Below are 15,282 nucleotides of genomic sequence, written 5' to 3'. Positions count from 1 at the left end.
TGCCCGTTAATCTGAAGCACGTGGACTTGATGGAGAACCGCTCGTTATTTAGTGGTTACTCGACGGAAATGAGTGATGCAATTACGGTCAATGCCCACACAGATTCACAGCAACTCTAACGCATGTACGCAGGGAGGAAAAGCGGTTCGTGAGTGGGTGAGTGGGTGGGTGAGTGGGTGGGTGGGTGGGTGAGTGGGTGGGTGGGTGGGTGAGTGGGTGGGTGGGTGGGTGAGTGGGTGGGTGGGTGGGTGGGTGAGTGGGTGAGTGGGTGGGTGGGTGGGTGAGTGAGTGGGTGGGCGGGTGGGTGAGTGAGTGGGTGGGCGGGTGGGTGAGCGGGCGGGCGGGCGGGCGGGTTGATGAGTAGGGTGCCACTGAAGATTCAAGTTTGTGAATTTTAAATCCACGCCTCCTGGCTTTAGTCGTTTCCCTGTCAAACTGAAGCTCATTGCGAGTTTAGTCTGCGTGGTCGTCGGTACACACACAGACAGAGAGAGAGAGTCACCGTGTCGAGGCGTTGACACAGGAGGAGGAGGAGGTGGGGTGAGTCTTGAGCCCCCCTGTAAATACGAACGGAGTAGAATGAGATTCTCAGCTGTTGAGTTTTACACCCAGAGAGTCGGGAGGGATGGAGGGATGTAGGGAGACTGGGTGGGAGGGATGTAGGGAGACTGGGTGGGAGGGATGGAGGGATGTAGGGAGACTGGGTGGGAGGGATGGAGGGAGACTGGGTGGGAGGGATGGAGGGAGACTGGGTGGGAGGGAGGGATCCCAGCCAACTTGAGACTTCACGTTGCCCCGTAGCTGTGGCAGCCTGGGGCCCACCCGGTCACGCGCCTCAAGTGGCCGATTCCACTGCTGGATGAAGGTGGGGGGCTCACTCGCTCCCTCCTTCACATTAACGTCCCATAGAGAGGTCCCCCGTGTAGCCCACACAGACTGCTTGGGCCAAGTGCTGTGCCTATGAGGGCCTTCGGCACGGCGAGTGGGTGGCCAACACCACGCCCGCCCGTCTTTGTCTCCCTCGGTGGCAATGTTTTTATTTTTTACAATGCACCAGGTACTCATTTTAGGGCTGAGTCGATCTAGGTGAGGCCCAGGTCCAGTTCAGATAATCGTCACTGAGCGGGAATCGAACTCGGGTCGCCGGGTTCGTAGCACAGGGTGCTAAACCGCGACACTTATTCTCCACACACACACAAGGGTGCTCTCACTTAAGCACAGACGCACAGACTTGCATTCACTCTCACTTGGCATCACCACGACTGCACACACACACGGACCATTCACACACACGCACAGACGTACACACACACACACCATTCACACACACGCACCATTCACACACACGCACCATTCACACACACGCACAGACGTACACACACACGCACAGACACGCTCTCACACACACGCACAGACGTACACACACACGCACACACGCACACAGACGGGACCATTCACACACACGCATAGACGTACACACACACGCACCATTCACACACGCACAGACGTACACACGCACAGACACGCTCTCACACACACACGCACACAGACGGGGACCATTCACACACACGCACACCATTCACACACACGCACCATTCACACACGCACAGACGTACACACACACGCACCATTCACACACACGCACCATTCACACACACACGCACAGACGTACTGTTGTATATGTTGGTTATCAAAATTTGTTATGTTGTATGCGTGCGTGGGTGAAATTATTATGTTGTATATGTGGGTTATGAATATTCAGTGAAAATAATAATAATTAAATGAAATTTGGCCAAATGTGTAATTATCCGGAAATATGTTAATTTATGTAATTATGCACATTTTAATTATGCCAATTCGAGAGGTAATCGTATTAATTATGCGAGTGGGTGTAATTATGATAATGCAAGTCGTTATGATAACCAGACCCCGCCTCGGTGATGAGGGTGGGTTATCGATCGGAATAAGGCAATTAATCGTATGCAGTTATGCAGGTGTGGTGTAAGTATGCAAGATTAACTTAGATTAACTCGGCATCGTTGTCTAGGTTCGTCTCATTCTCGCTTTAACATTCCCAGAGTGTGTATTCGTGGTTATATTTTAGGTCCCCGGTTCACCCCGTTATCGCTTTAACATTTACTGAGTATGTATTAGTGTGTTTATTAAGGTCACCAAGTTCAGATCTCAACGCAGAAGCAGATCTTATGCATAGATTTCAGGAAAGAATCACACAACCACTTCTGTATTGATCAATTTATTACTAATTCAACCTTAACTATGATATAGTATGCGAACTCTCAATCCCGGAACGTCAACACGGCATCAATACAGTATCATCAACGATTGTCTGATTTCACTTTGACAACGGCACATGGATCCCGCATAACGCGATGGTTGTTAGTGAGAGAGAGGGTCGTTAAAATATGCAAATACTATGCTAAGAAAACCTTAACGTTAATGAATGATCATACTCAACATTGTTCACGCAGTACCGCACTCCTTATTGATCATACGCAACCCTTATCACGTTGTTAGCACCTTGGGTCACGGGACAGTTGAATATTCTGTAGAGGATGCGAGTACGTGCGGCGATTATGACTGAAAGATACTTGAAAGATTATACGGCGATAAAAAAACACAATCAAAAACAGTTATTATTCTTAAAGGCACCAATCTCAACAGATACATCGGCAGGTTATCTGACAACAGAACGGCTCGGAGTAAGGGCCTGCGACGGTGCTCCTTTTCCGAAGATCGTTATCTTATACCAAGTTTACTAATTGGGGACCAGATCACCTGATAAGGATCCGGTGGGCCACCACTCCCCACGTGAGCGTGGCTCGGCGGAAGGAGGTGCCAAGAATCAGTTCGTATTGATGGATCTGTTGGGAATTTATGCGATTAAGAGTACAGCCCACTAAATATTAAAGATAAAAATTACGAATACTCTTATAAACGACGGATGGCCATCACTCGGTCTCGTTGTGATGCCTTCCCAGCCACGGATGGCTTATGGGTTCGAGTGTGTTTGAGTGGTAAGAGTTGTCTTGAATAGTCGGTGTTCGGAGTCGATTCTTTATGTCAAACAGACGCCTGGTGGTCGTGTGGTGAGGGGGCGGTGCGCGTCATACGTCTCAGTCGCTCCCCTGTCACCGTGGTGAACTGGTTCGGATGCCCGTTGATACGCTGTCGCAGTTCGGAACCCGGTCGGTAGGTGGCGCCCACAACTCGCTCGCAGCGTGCAGTGTTGGGTCGTCGACCAGGGTGTGCACGGAGCCTCGTCGCCAAACCGCGACCCTCACCACTCCGGCGGCAGCAGAGACCTCCGACTCGGCAGAGGTTGACCCACGCAGGCCGAGTTGAGCTGTCAAGCGGGTCTTGCCCGCCTGCAGAGGAGATGGGGAGCCGCTTGAGTCGAGCCCCGAGAGCCGGCTTTGGTAAGCCGATCGAACTCGGCTGAGTCCCAGACGAGCTGAAGATGAGTCGAGCCGACCCGCTGGTCGCACTCGCTCCTGAGTCGACCCGCTGGTCGCACTCCTGTATGTAACCTAAGGTCTGTCGTTTCCCATCGTGGTGCTTGACTCAAGTGGAGGTGTTTCCCCGAGCGTATACACACTCCTATCCCGCGCTGCGGGGATACAAAGACGGCCGGGATCTCCCTTTCTCTCCGACCCTGGGTTTAACATCGTTTTTTTTATTATGTATTTATATTCGACCTGGTGGTGATTCGTCCCGTTATCCTGGCTTTTCCATAAGTTTTACTTTTGTCTTTTCATGCATATGCTTATTATTATTAATTTATTTCCGATATCTTAGGTTAAGGGGTAAGTTTCTTGATCCTAGGAATTCGTATTCCTTGGTGTCTGCATGGTTATATAAGCGGAATATAGTTTACGGTGAATAGCGTTAACATTGATGTTATGTACGATATTATGTATTGTGATGTCTTTAACTTAACTTGTTTGTCAGGGCTTTACTGACACGAAGTTGCATTCCATAGCCCCGCAGTCTTTGCCCCACCCTATCTCTGCTCGCCGTTGTTGTTGCTGTCCAGCTGACGCCGTTAACTCAAGGCCTCATTAATTTCCGTCACTCCTTGTAGGTGAGGGCGGTTGAACCTTGGAGTCAGTTCTGGTTTTTGTCTGCCTGCTTCTTCTTGTGTCCCCTGACCCCGGGAGTTATTATTTCTACTTTTATGGCCTGTCGAAGCCCGACTCGCTGTTGCTGGGCTGGTGTCGTTCCCGGCTTTTTGCTTACGTTTGCAGTTCGCCGTGCTCTTAATTTCCTTCCCTCTTCAACCTTATATCGACTATTCGCTCCTGTCTGGGTGCGATTCAATTTTGACTTAGGAAGGTTCTGATTGTCATATGCTTCGGGTCGAGTTGTATAGAAAGTATTAAAGTATGGAAATAACATTTCATATTGACTTAATGATGGTGATGGTTCAGTAGGCGTAACTTGTGGCCTGGTTTAATTGGAGTGGGTGTGAATATCAATAACTTTAGCCTACCCTGTTGTTAAATTCCGACTTTAACGTTACTTTAATAGCAATACAGAATAATTGAGCTTTTTGTCTTAACTAGGCGAACGCGAACTTCTGGTGACCCCCGCAGCCTTGTTGTTCAGCTGGGTCTGCATCCTTGAGAGATATACACCACTCTTATTCTCGTCTCACTGTGGCCATCACCTTCTGCTCTGGGAGTGTTATTCTTAATTTCAGGTCAAGGGCCCCCTCACGTTCAGACGTGCAGGGTTGTTTAAATCAGCTCCCTCCCCTGTGCACACAGCCTTGAGCTGACCCACTTAATTTAATTCCTTGGCCTTTTTGGGTTTATCTTTGCTCCCTCAGCTGCAGGAGGACATGGCGTACTTCTACCTCCCCCCTGTGTGCACGTGTTCCAACTAGCTCGGAATCCCTAAACACACAATCAGTGATGATTCCTGGCTTCCTGTGGTTGTGATTTAGACAAAGGCGCCTCTGCTTTCTTCCATTGCCTTTGAGTCGACACTGCCCTATTATTTGCCCATGTGCTGAGGTCATAGAATTCGTTTTGACTTAAGTAATATTAACATTCAGTATTGGATTAGCAAATGGGCAATGGTTCATTGATGTAGCTCGCAGCCTGGTCTCCAATTTGAGCGAGCGCGAGGATCGATAATTTAGCCTACTCTGTTGTTGAATTTCGAATTTTGACGTTACTTTAAAACCATGCAGGATGGTTGGGCTTTTTGCCTTAACTATGTCTGGCTGACACTCCCACTGTCTCTGCCGCCTGCACGGGTGACATGTGCCCGTTCATCAGGCCTTATCTTCCCTTGAAGCAAGGTTGCAAATTCTGCCATCCTAGCCCTCCTCCAGTTCATTACTTAACAACACCTGGTGTTTTGCAGTTTGCTGCGCTTTGGTGTGTTTCCTTCATTAAAAAAAACAAGTAAAAGATAATATATAAAAATATCATCAAATATTATTAATCTCAATTTTGGAAGAAGGGTTAGTATACAACAGTACACACACGCACAGACACGCTCTCACACACACACGGACCATTCATACACGCACACAGACGTACACACACACGCACCATTCACACACACACGCACACAGACGTACACACACACGCACAGACCGCTCTCACACACACACGCACACAGACGGGACCATTCACACACACGCACAGACGTACACACACACGCACACAGACGTACACACACACGCACAGACACGCTCTCACACACGCACCATTCACACACACACACGCACACAGACGTACACACACATGCACAGACACGCTCTCACACACACACACACACACGCACACAGACTGGACCATTCACACACACGCACAGACGTACAAAGATACCATTCACGAACATAGACGCTAGACACACGCACACAGCCACCGCTGTGCACAAACTTCACACATTCACACACGCGCACTTCACAAGCCCCGTCACCCACCCTGCCCCACACGCACGCACACACACACAGACGCACACACACAGACGCACACACACACAGACGCACAGATGCACACACACACGCACGTTCTGACACACAGACACGCACACGCGCTCTCACACACAGACGCACACACACGCTCTCACACACGCTATCACACACACACGCTATCACACACAGACGCGCACACACACAGACGCTATCACACAGACGCACACACACACACGCTCTCACACAGACGCACACACACATGCTCTCACACAGACGCACACACACACACGCTCTCACACAGACGCACACACACGCTTTCACACAGATGCACACACACACACGCTCTCACACAGATGCACACACACGCTCTCACACACACACACACGCTCTCACACAGACGCACACACACGTGCTCTCACACAGACGCACACACACGCTCTCACACAGACGCACACACACGCTATCACACAGACACAGACGCACACACACACGCGCTCTCACACAGACGCACACGCGCTCTCACACAGACGCACACACACGTGCTCTCACACACACACACATGCTATCACACAGACGCACACACACACACGCGCTCTCACATACAGACGCACACACACACACGCGCTCTCACACACACACGTTGCTGATCGCTTCACGGAGCAATGAACCATCATCACGTCAACTCCGGTCGTCATCCTTGCAGCAGCAGCGGCGGCTTTTGGCGAGCCGTCGAACAAAGACGGTGGTCATGGCATCATCATCATGGCGCTGTTCTCTGCGGCCATCTGGAATTCTTCGTCCGCTTCCAATATCAGGAAGCCACGGTGGAGCTACGGTGCACTTTTAAATAATCGTCGAGATTGACGGACTAATTTCTTGAGGACAGATTTTGTTGTTTAGTTCCCTGGTCCCGTACCCCCGATTAACGCGGTTGGCTTCGTGAGATGTGAAAGAAGTTCAACATACAAACTAAACTATACACCACACCATAATAGACTACACTATACACTACACATACTACACTATACACTGCACTATACACTACACTATACACTACACATACTACACTATACACTGCACTATACACTATACTATACACTACACTATACACTACACATACTACACTATACACTGCACTATACACTATACTATACACTACACTATACACTACACATACTACACTATACACTACACTATACACTACACATACTACACTATACTCTGCACTATACACTACACATACTACACTATACACTGCACTATCCACTACACTATACACTACACTATACACTACACATACTACACTATACACTGCACTATACACTATACTATACACTACACTATACACTAAACATACTACACTATACACTGCACTATACACTATACTATACACTACACTATACACTACACATACTACACTATACACTGCACTATACACTATACTATACACTACACTATACACTACACATACTACACTATACACTACACTATACACTACACATACTACACTATACACTACACATACTACACTATACACTGCACTATCCACTACACTATACACTACACTATACACTACACATACTACACTATACACTGCACTATACACTATACTATACACTACACTATACACTACACATACTACACTATACACTGCACTATACACTACACTACTGTACTAAATTGTAAACTCATTTATTTAGAACTGCTTCCTGTGTGAGTTTGTTATTCTTACCCTGCACCTCCAATTAGCGCGGTTGGCTACGCACGGCGCGAAATAAATTTGCCATACACACACACACGCCGTCACAACGAACACACGCTTTCACAGTCTCCTCCCACCACCCACCCCTCCCAGACACACACAAACACTCACACCCACCACCCACCCACCCCAGACACACACACGCACTCACACTCACACCCACCCCTCCCAGACACACACTCACACTCACCACTCACCCCCCCAGACACACACACACGTACTCACACTCACCACTCACCCCCCCCAGACACACACACGTACTCACACTCACCACCCCCCCAGACACACACACGTACTCACACTCACCACCCACCACTCCCAGACACACACACGTACTCACACTCACCACCCACCCCTCCCAGACACACACACGTACTCACACTCACCACCCACCCCTCCCAGACACACACACGTACTCACACCCACCACCCACCACTCCCAGACACACACACGTACTCACACTCACACCCACCCCTCCCAGACACACACACGTACTCACACTCACCACCCACCCCTCCCAGACACACACACGTACTCACACTCACCACCCACCCCTCCCAGACACACACACGTACTCACACTCACACCCACCCCTCCCAGACACACACACGTACTCACACTCACACCCACCCCTCCCAGACACACACACGTACTCACACTCACACCCACCCCTCCCAGACACACACACGTACTCACACTCACCACCCACCCCTCCCAGACACACACACGTACTCACACTCACCACCCCTCCCAGACACACACGTACTCACACCCACCACCCACCACTCCCAGACACACACACGTACTCGCACTCACACCCACCCCTCCCAGACTCACACACGTACTCACACCCACCACCCACCACTCCCAGACACACACACGTACTCGCACTCACCACCCACCCCTCCCAGACACACACGTACTCACACTCACCACCCACCACTCCCAGACACACACACGTACTCACACTCACCACCCACCCCTCCCAGACACACACACGTACTCGCACCCACCACCCACCACTCCCAGACACACACACGTACTCACACTCACACCCACCCCTCCCAGACACACACACGTACTCACACTCACACCCACCCCTCCCAGACACACACACGTACTCACACTCACCACCCACCTTTCCCAGACACACACACGTACTCACACTCACCACCCACCCCTCCCAGACACACACGTACTCACACTCACCACCCCTCCCAGACACACACGTACTCACACCCACCACCCACCACTCCCAGACACACACACGTACTCGCACTCACCACCCACCCCTCCCAGACACACACACGTACTCACACCCACCATCCACCACTCCCAGACACACACACGTACTCGCACTCACCACCCACCCCTCCCAGACACACACGTACTCACACTCACCACCCACCACTCCCAGACACACACACGAACTCGCACTCACCACCCACCCCTCCCAGACACACACGTACTCACACTCACCACCCACCACTCCCAGACACACACACGTACTCACACTCACCACCCACCTTTCCCAGACACACACACGTACTCACCCTCACCACCCACCCCTCCCAGACACACACGTACTCACACTCACCACCCCTCCCAGACACACACGTACTCACACCCACCACCCACCACTCCCAGACACACACACGTACTCGCACTCACCACCCACCCCTCCCAGACACACACACGTACTCACACCCACCATCCACCACTCCCAGACACACACACGTACTCGCACTCACCACCCACCCCTCCCAGACACACACGTACTCACACTCACCACCCACCACTCCCAGACACACACACGTACTCGCACTCACCACCCACCCCTCCCAGACACACACGTACTCACACTCACCACCCACCACTCCCAGACACACACACGTACTCGCACTCACACCCACCCCTCCCAGACACACACACGTACTCACACCCACCACCCACCACTCCCAGACACACACACGTACTCGCACTCACCACCCACCCCTCCCAGACACACACGTACTCACACTCACCACCCACCACTCCCAGACACACACACGTACTCACACTCACCACCCACCCCTCCCAGACACACACGTACTCGCACTCACCACCCACCACTCCCAGACACACACACGTACTCACACTCACCACCCACCACTCCCAGACACACACACTACTCACTCACCACCCACCCACCCCAGACACACACACGTACTCACACTCACCACCCACCCACCCCTCCCAGACACACACACGTACTCACACTCACCACCCACCCCTCCCAGATACACACGTACTCACACCCACCACCCACCCCTCCCACACACGTACTCACACTCACACCCACCCCTCCCAGACACACACACGTACTCACACTCACCACCCACTCACCCCAGATACAAAGACAAAGATAAAGATCCCCCGTATAGCCTTAACAGATTGTAGGGGCAAGTGCTGTTAGCGAGCACCTATGAAGGCCGGAACGGTACACGAGGGGGTGGGTGGCCAGCACCACGCCCGACCGCCTTTGTCTCCCCAGTGGCGATGTTTACACACCGCACCAGGTACTCATTTAAGGCTGAGTTGACCTAGGGGAGGCCCAGGACCGGTTCAGATAATCGTCACTGGTGTTAGCCGTGAGCGGGAATCGAACCCGGGTCGCCTTGTTCATAGCGCAGCGCGCTAACCGCTACACCACCGCTCCCCACACCCCAGATACACACACGTACTCACACTCACCCACCCCAGACACACACACACGTACTTACACTCACACCCACCCCTCCCACACACGTACTCACACTCACACCCACCCCCACGTACTCAGACTCACCACCCACCCACCCCAGACACACACACGTACTCACACCCACCACCCACCCCAGACACGTACTCACACTCACCACCCACCACTCCCCCATGTGTGTCTGCGGATCTTAGCTGGCTGGGCCTCTGTGCGCTGGCAGCCCTTGGCCGCCTTCCGCGGCAACGCGAGCAACCCAATCCCGCGATAGCGCCCAGACGCTTGCTGCAGGAGTTAATCCTCAAGGCACCCCACACGTGTCAGTGCGCGTGTCAGTGCGTGTGTGAGTGCGCATGGGTGCGTGTGTCAGTGCGCGTGACAGCGTGTGGGTGCGTGTGTCGGTGTGTGTGAGTGCGCGTGTCGGTGCGCGTGTCAGTGTGCGTGTCAGTGTGCGTGTCAGTGCGCGTGTCAGTGCGCGTGTCAGTGCGCGTGTCAGTGCGCGTGTCAGTGCGCGTGTCAGTGCGCGTGTCAGTGCGCGTGTCAGTGCGCGTGTCAGTGCGCGTGTCAGTGCGCGTGTCAGTGCGCGTGTCAGTGCGCGTGTCAGTGCGCGTGTCAGTGCGCGTGTCGGTGCGCGTGTCGGTGCGTGTCCGTGCAACACACGGAGGCTTTCGCGACGAATCGTATTGGTCGCGAAGGTTTTTGGGGTTAGGCCGCGTAAAATGTAAATGTTGTCGTTAAGCCATCACCACCACCCGACCACAGCCAGTTCGTGAGGTTTGTCACGTGAATAAGTGCGTGTTGGTGCATGTGGGGGGGGAGCGGGAGTGGTAACGGTTGGCGCGCTGCGCTCGCCGCCACTACCACCAGTGGCGATTGTGTGAAGCGGTCCTGGGCCTCCTCCCCATAGGTCAACTAAATGAGTACCTGGTGCTAGGGGAGACAAAGGCGGCCGGGCGTGGTGCTGGCCACCCCACCCTCTCGTGTGCCGTGCCAGCCTTGATAGAGTCTGTTAATGCCGTACGGGAGATCTTTGTCTTTGGTACAGACTCCCAAAATGAGCTTGGTCCAGCTCGAATGTTGTTTTGGGCATGCCGTGTGCCGCGCTGGAAGTTCCCCGTGCCAGGGGGCAGGGGGCAGGTGTTGTCATTGTACAACCGCGACGACGTTGGGTGCCTCCTCGGTTGAACTTGAGGAATTTTATTTTGCCCCTGTCTGGTTTGAGCTAAAATAAAACGACAAACTATTTCACCAGGTAAGGCCCCTCTGAGCTGTGTAGCTCTTGTCAGAAGCCTTGACCTGACCATCGAAATGACAGCAGCTCAACGAAGTGGCTTGTCGTCTTGCAGCATTGTGTGGCAATGAATAGCAGCAGCCAAATGCTCTATAAACGCATCGAGACCCACATACAGACGCGCGTACGGACGCACAGAGGGACGCACGTAGGGACACACAGAGGGACGCACAGAGGGACACACAGAGGGACACGCAGAGGGACGCACGTAGGGACACACACACAGAGGGACACACACACAGAGGGACACACACACAGAGGGACACACACACAGAGGGACACACACACAGAGGGACACACACAGAGGGACACACACACAGAGGGACACACACACAGAGGGACACACACACAGAGGGACACACACACAGAGGGACACACACACAGAGGGACACACACACAGAGGGACACACACACAGAGGGACGGACACACACACAGAGGGACGGACACACACAGAGGGACGCGCACACACAGAGGGACGCGCACACACAGAGGGACGCGCACACACAGAGGGACGCGCACACACAGAGGGACGCGCACACACAGAGGGACGCGCACACACAGAGGGACGCGCACACACAGAGGGACGCGCACACACAGAGGGACGCGCACACACAGAGGGACGCGCACACACAGAGGGACGCGCACACACAGAGGGACGCGCACACACAGAGGGACGCGCACACACAGAGGGACGCGCACACACAGAGGGACGCGCACACACAGAGGGACGCGCACACACAGAGGGACGCGCACACACAGAGGGACGCGCACACACAGAGGGACGCGCACACACAGAGGGACGCGCACACACAGAGGGACGCGCACACACAGAGGGACGCGCACACACAGAGGGACGCGCACACACAGAGGGACACACACACACAGAGGGACACACACACAGGGACACACATACACACGCAGACCCATACAGACTAAACTAAACTATATATTTTTTTACCAGCTAAGGCCCCACTGAGCTGTGTAGGTGTTTGTTCAGACGCGACCCGGCCATCACAAACGATAGCTCATCGTGGTGGCCGATCATCATCATCGTCGTCGCGTGGAAATGTACAGCAGCGGCCAAATAAGCTAAACCCGGAGGAAAATCGACATGGCCATGTGGAGCGAGACATGCAAATCCAAATAAACAGGTGTCGGGGTCGGGGCTGAACTCACGGACCTCCTGTATACCAGGGGAGGTAGAGTTTTAACATCTCCGAATGTAGGAATGTTGAACTTCTTTCGTACCATACGTAGCCAACCGCGTTAATCGGAGTGGAAGGACAACGAACTAAACACGACCCTAAAGAAATACGTCTTCAATCTGGACGATGATTTAAAAGTGTAACAGCTCCCAGCGGCTTCCGAATATCGAAAGGAAGAGCGTTCCAGACGGCCGCAGAAGCTCGTCTAAAAGCGCTGCGCGATATGTTGTGTGAGTCTGTGGGTCTCTGTGTTATGATTATATGGCTGTGTGGTGAGTCTGTGGGTCTGTGTGGTGAGTCTCTGTGGGTCTCTGTGTGGTGAGTCTATGGGTCTCTGTGTTATGATTATATGGCTGTGTGGTGAGTGTGTTTGTGTGGTGAGTCTGTGGGTCTCTGTGTTGTGAGTCTGTGGGTCTCTGTGTGGTGAGTCTATGGGTCTCTGTGTTATGATTATATGGCTGTGTGGTGAGTGTGTTTGTGTGGTGAGTCTGTGGGTCTCTGTGTTGTGAGTCTGTGGGTCTCTGTGTTATGATTATATGGCTGTGTGGTGAGTCTGTGGGTCTCTATGTGATGAGTCTGTGGGTCTGTGTGGTGAGTCTCTGTGGGTCTCTGTGTGGTGAGTCTGTGGGTCTCTGTGTGGTGAGTCTGTGGGTCTGTGTGGTGAGTCTATGGGTCTCTGTGTTATGATTATATGGCTGTGTGGTGAGTGTTTGTGTGGTGAGTCTGTGGGTCTCTGTGTTGTGAGTCTGTGGGTCTGTGTGGTGAGTCTATGGGTCTCTGTGTTATGATTATATGGCTGTGTGGTGAGTGTTTGTGTGGTGAGTCTGTGGGTCTCTGTGTTGTGAGTCTGTGGGTCTCTGTGTGGTGAGTCTATGGGTCTCTGTGTTATGATTATATGGCTGTGTGGTGAGTGTGTTTGTGTGGTGAGTCTGTGGGTCTCTGTGTTGTGAGTCTGTGGGTCTCTGTGTTATGATTATATGGCTGTGTGGTGAGTCTGTGGGTCTCTATGTGATGAGTCTGTGGGTCTGTGTGGCGAGTCTGTGGGTCTCTGTGTGGTGAGTCTGTGGGTCTCTGTGTGTATGTTGAACTTCTTTTGCACCCTACGTAGCCAACCGAGAGGGGAGTCATTGCCCAAAGTGTCGCCTATCGAATGAAAATGTTTTTTTATTAAACTCGCGCTGTATTGAAGAGTGGTATTAACTCGTGATGGTGTTTGTCTGGTGTGTGTGGTGTGTGTGGTGTGTGTGGGTCTCTCCTCCCCCCACCCCCCCCCCTGGGTTGCCGTCTGCAGACCCCATGCCGGAGTTCCCGGCCGCCAGCCCCCCCAGTTTCCCGAGCATCATGGGTGGCCTGCGCCTGACGCAGAGCCCCCGCGCCCGCAAGACGCGCTCGGAGCAGCAGGTGCCGCTCGGGGAAGAAGCCGGTGAGTGGTACCAGCGCCCCTACCAGCCCCTACCAGCTCCTACCTACCAGCCCCTACCAGCTCCTACCAGCTCCTACCAGCCCCTACCAGCTCCTACCTACCAGCCCCTACCTACCAGCCCCTACCTACCAGCCCCTACCAGCCCCTACCTACCAGCCCCTACCTACCAGCCCCTACCAGCCCCTACCAGCTCCTTCCAGCTCCTACCAGCCCCTACCTTCCAGCTCCTACCAGCCCCTACCTACCAGCCCCTACCAGCTCCTACCAGCTCCTACCAGCTCCTACCTACCAGCCCCTACCAGCTCCTACCAGCTCCTACCAGCCCCTACCTACCAGCTCCTACCAGCTCCTACCTACCAGCCCCTACCAGCCCCTACCAGCTCCTACCAGCCCCTACCTACCAGCTCCTACCAGCTCCTACCTACCAGCCCCTACCAGCTCCTACCAGCTCCTACCAGCCCCTACCTACCAGCTCCTACCAGCCCCTACCAGCCCCTACCAGCCCCTACCAGCTCCTACCAGCTCCTACCAGCTCCTACCTACCAGCTCCTACCAGCCCCTACCAGCCCCTACCAGCCCCTACCAGCTCCTACCAGCCCCTACCAGCCCCTACCAGCCCCTACCAGCTCCTACCAGCCCCTACCAGCCCCTACCAGCCCCTACCAGCTCCTACCAGCTCCTGCCTACCAGCCCCTACCAGCCCCTACCAGCCCCTACCAGCCCCTACCAGCCCCTACCAGCCCCTACCAGCCCCTACCAGCCCCTACCAGCTCCTACCTACCAGCCCCTACCAGCCCCTACCAGCTCCTACCAGCCCCTACCAGCCCCTACCAGCTCCTACCTACCAGCCCCTACCAGCCCCTACCAGCTCCTACCAGCCCCTACCAGCTCCTACCAGCCCCTACCAGCCCCT

The 15,282-nt window shown here is 53.4% G+C and overlaps 1 protein-coding gene across 3 annotated transcripts in view; it reads left to right on the top strand.

The window, feature by feature from the left end:
- The window catches only part of LOC133361099 (zinc finger protein ZFP2-like), a 65,369-nt gene that overhangs the window by 31,488 nt on the left and 18,599 nt on the right, over window positions 1–15,282 (top strand). For all 3 annotated transcript variants that reach the window (XM_061579924.1, XM_061579925.1, XM_061579923.1), the window contains one exon: window positions 14,238–14,369. In XM_061579924.1, coding sequence (XP_061435908.1) covers window positions 14,238–14,369 — 132 coding nt within the window. The remainder of the gene's footprint in view (window positions 1–14,237; window positions 14,370–15,282) is intronic.

Source organism: Lethenteron reissneri, chromosome 71 (genome assembly GCF_015708825.2).
Source record: "Lethenteron reissneri isolate LAM-NWPU_2019-01 chromosome 71, ASM1570882v1, whole genome shotgun sequence".
Lineage (NCBI taxonomy): Eukaryota > Metazoa > Chordata > Hyperoartia > Petromyzontiformes > Petromyzontidae > Lethenteron > Lethenteron reissneri.
This window is presented reverse-complemented; position numbering and strand designations above follow the sequence as displayed.